The sequence below is a fragment of the Chaetomium globosum genome, genomic scaffold, assembly GCF_000143365.1.
Source record: "Chaetomium globosum CBS 148.51 scaffold_1 genomic scaffold, whole genome shotgun sequence".
Lineage (NCBI taxonomy): Eukaryota > Fungi > Ascomycota > Sordariomycetes > Sordariales > Chaetomiaceae > Chaetomium > Chaetomium globosum.
In genome coordinates, this window is record NT_165976.1 from 5,447,630 (window position 1) to 5,448,890 (window position 1,261).

Here is a 1,261-nt window from a genome sequence, read left to right on the forward strand (position 1 = left end):
ATCATTTATCTCCCTGCAAGACGAGGAGTCAAGACCCCTGAATCCACGAGAATAGCAGCTTGACGCATCTCAGATTACTAACACAAGAAATGATTAAACACTCACACCAGGCCGACTGGCCTCGAGAACACCTGGATATACAAACACCCCGTTTTTACGCCTTGGTCACTCACCCACACATGCTGTACTTTTATATATCACCTTAATTTGAACCCATCCAACAAACACGGCAAGGCCTGCGCCAACAGGAGAGCTGGGGGTGCGGTTCTCCGATGCCTAACCAGCGAGCCCAATCGGTTTGTCAAGTGACCCCGGGCTCCCGTCGCTGTACTCGGCGAGGTCCGATTCCTCCGAGTACGTCTCAGACCCCTCTGGAATGGGGACCATGGCTGACTTGGTCCTGTAGAAGAGACGGAGTCAATTGACCGAACAGGAGCCAAGGGGTTCGGGGTAATAGAGAACAAAAACGGTGGCTTACCAGATATGGATGGCTGTCTTCCAGTCTAAGCCTTCAATGCAGCCGCCCTTAACGGCGACGACGTTCTTGCCCTTTGGAGACGGAACCAAGGTCAATACGTGTTGGGCGAGGACGATTTCGATGTGGCCTTTTGCACTTACAGGCGTTGTGTGAAGCAAACGAGTCCCGCATTGCTTGCAAAAGTAACTGTGCGTCAACTGCGTCAGAGCTTTGTCCTATCCCATGGTTTCCCTCCTTTCCTTTCTGCTCTTACTTACCAGAACATGGTCTGTCCCGTGGAAGTCGCTCGCCTACCAAGGTAACCCAGTTAGAACCCCTTCGTATCGACGGAAATTGCGGCAGACTCACTTGTAGCAGCTCAGCAGCTCGGCGTCCGGCAATTGGAACCTGGGGAAGATGGCCGACGCGCCAAAGGCCGAGCTCGCCTGGCGCTGGCAGTCGTGGCAGTGGCATATGTACAATGCCAGGGGCTTCTCGGTCGGCGTCTTGAAGCTAACAGCTCCGCATTGGCAGCTGGCGTCCATGGTTACTGTTTTTTTGTCTAGTGTTGCTGAACTAAAACGCGAGTTATATCGTCTTGTCTAGATGGAGTCTTGGAGTATGCCAATTGGTGATGCCAGCCGAGGTCGGAAGGCATGAACTTGTTGTCTCGAGTTCAGTTGCACCTAGACTCAACAAGCGACTGATTGATATCGGGTCGCCACGGTTTTCAGCGGCAACAGTATTGCACTTTTGGCTTCCCGTCCTGTGCCGTGCCCGAAGACGGAGGCCGAGTCATGTAAG

General features: G+C 53.1%; 1 protein-coding gene across 1 annotated transcript; it reads right to left on the minus strand.

The window, feature by feature from the left end:
- Positions 1-276: 276 nt before the first annotated feature.
- Positions 277-1,002, minus strand: CHGG_01763 (uncharacterized protein; the record flags this gene model as incomplete). Its single annotated transcript, XM_001220983.1, has 3 exons — positions 277-400; positions 736-768; positions 827-1,002. 3 exons carry the CDS (start codon positions 1,000-1,002, stop codon positions 277-279), a joined length of 333 nt encoding a protein of 110 aa, XP_001220984.1.
- Positions 1,003-1,261: the final 259 nt, after the last annotated feature.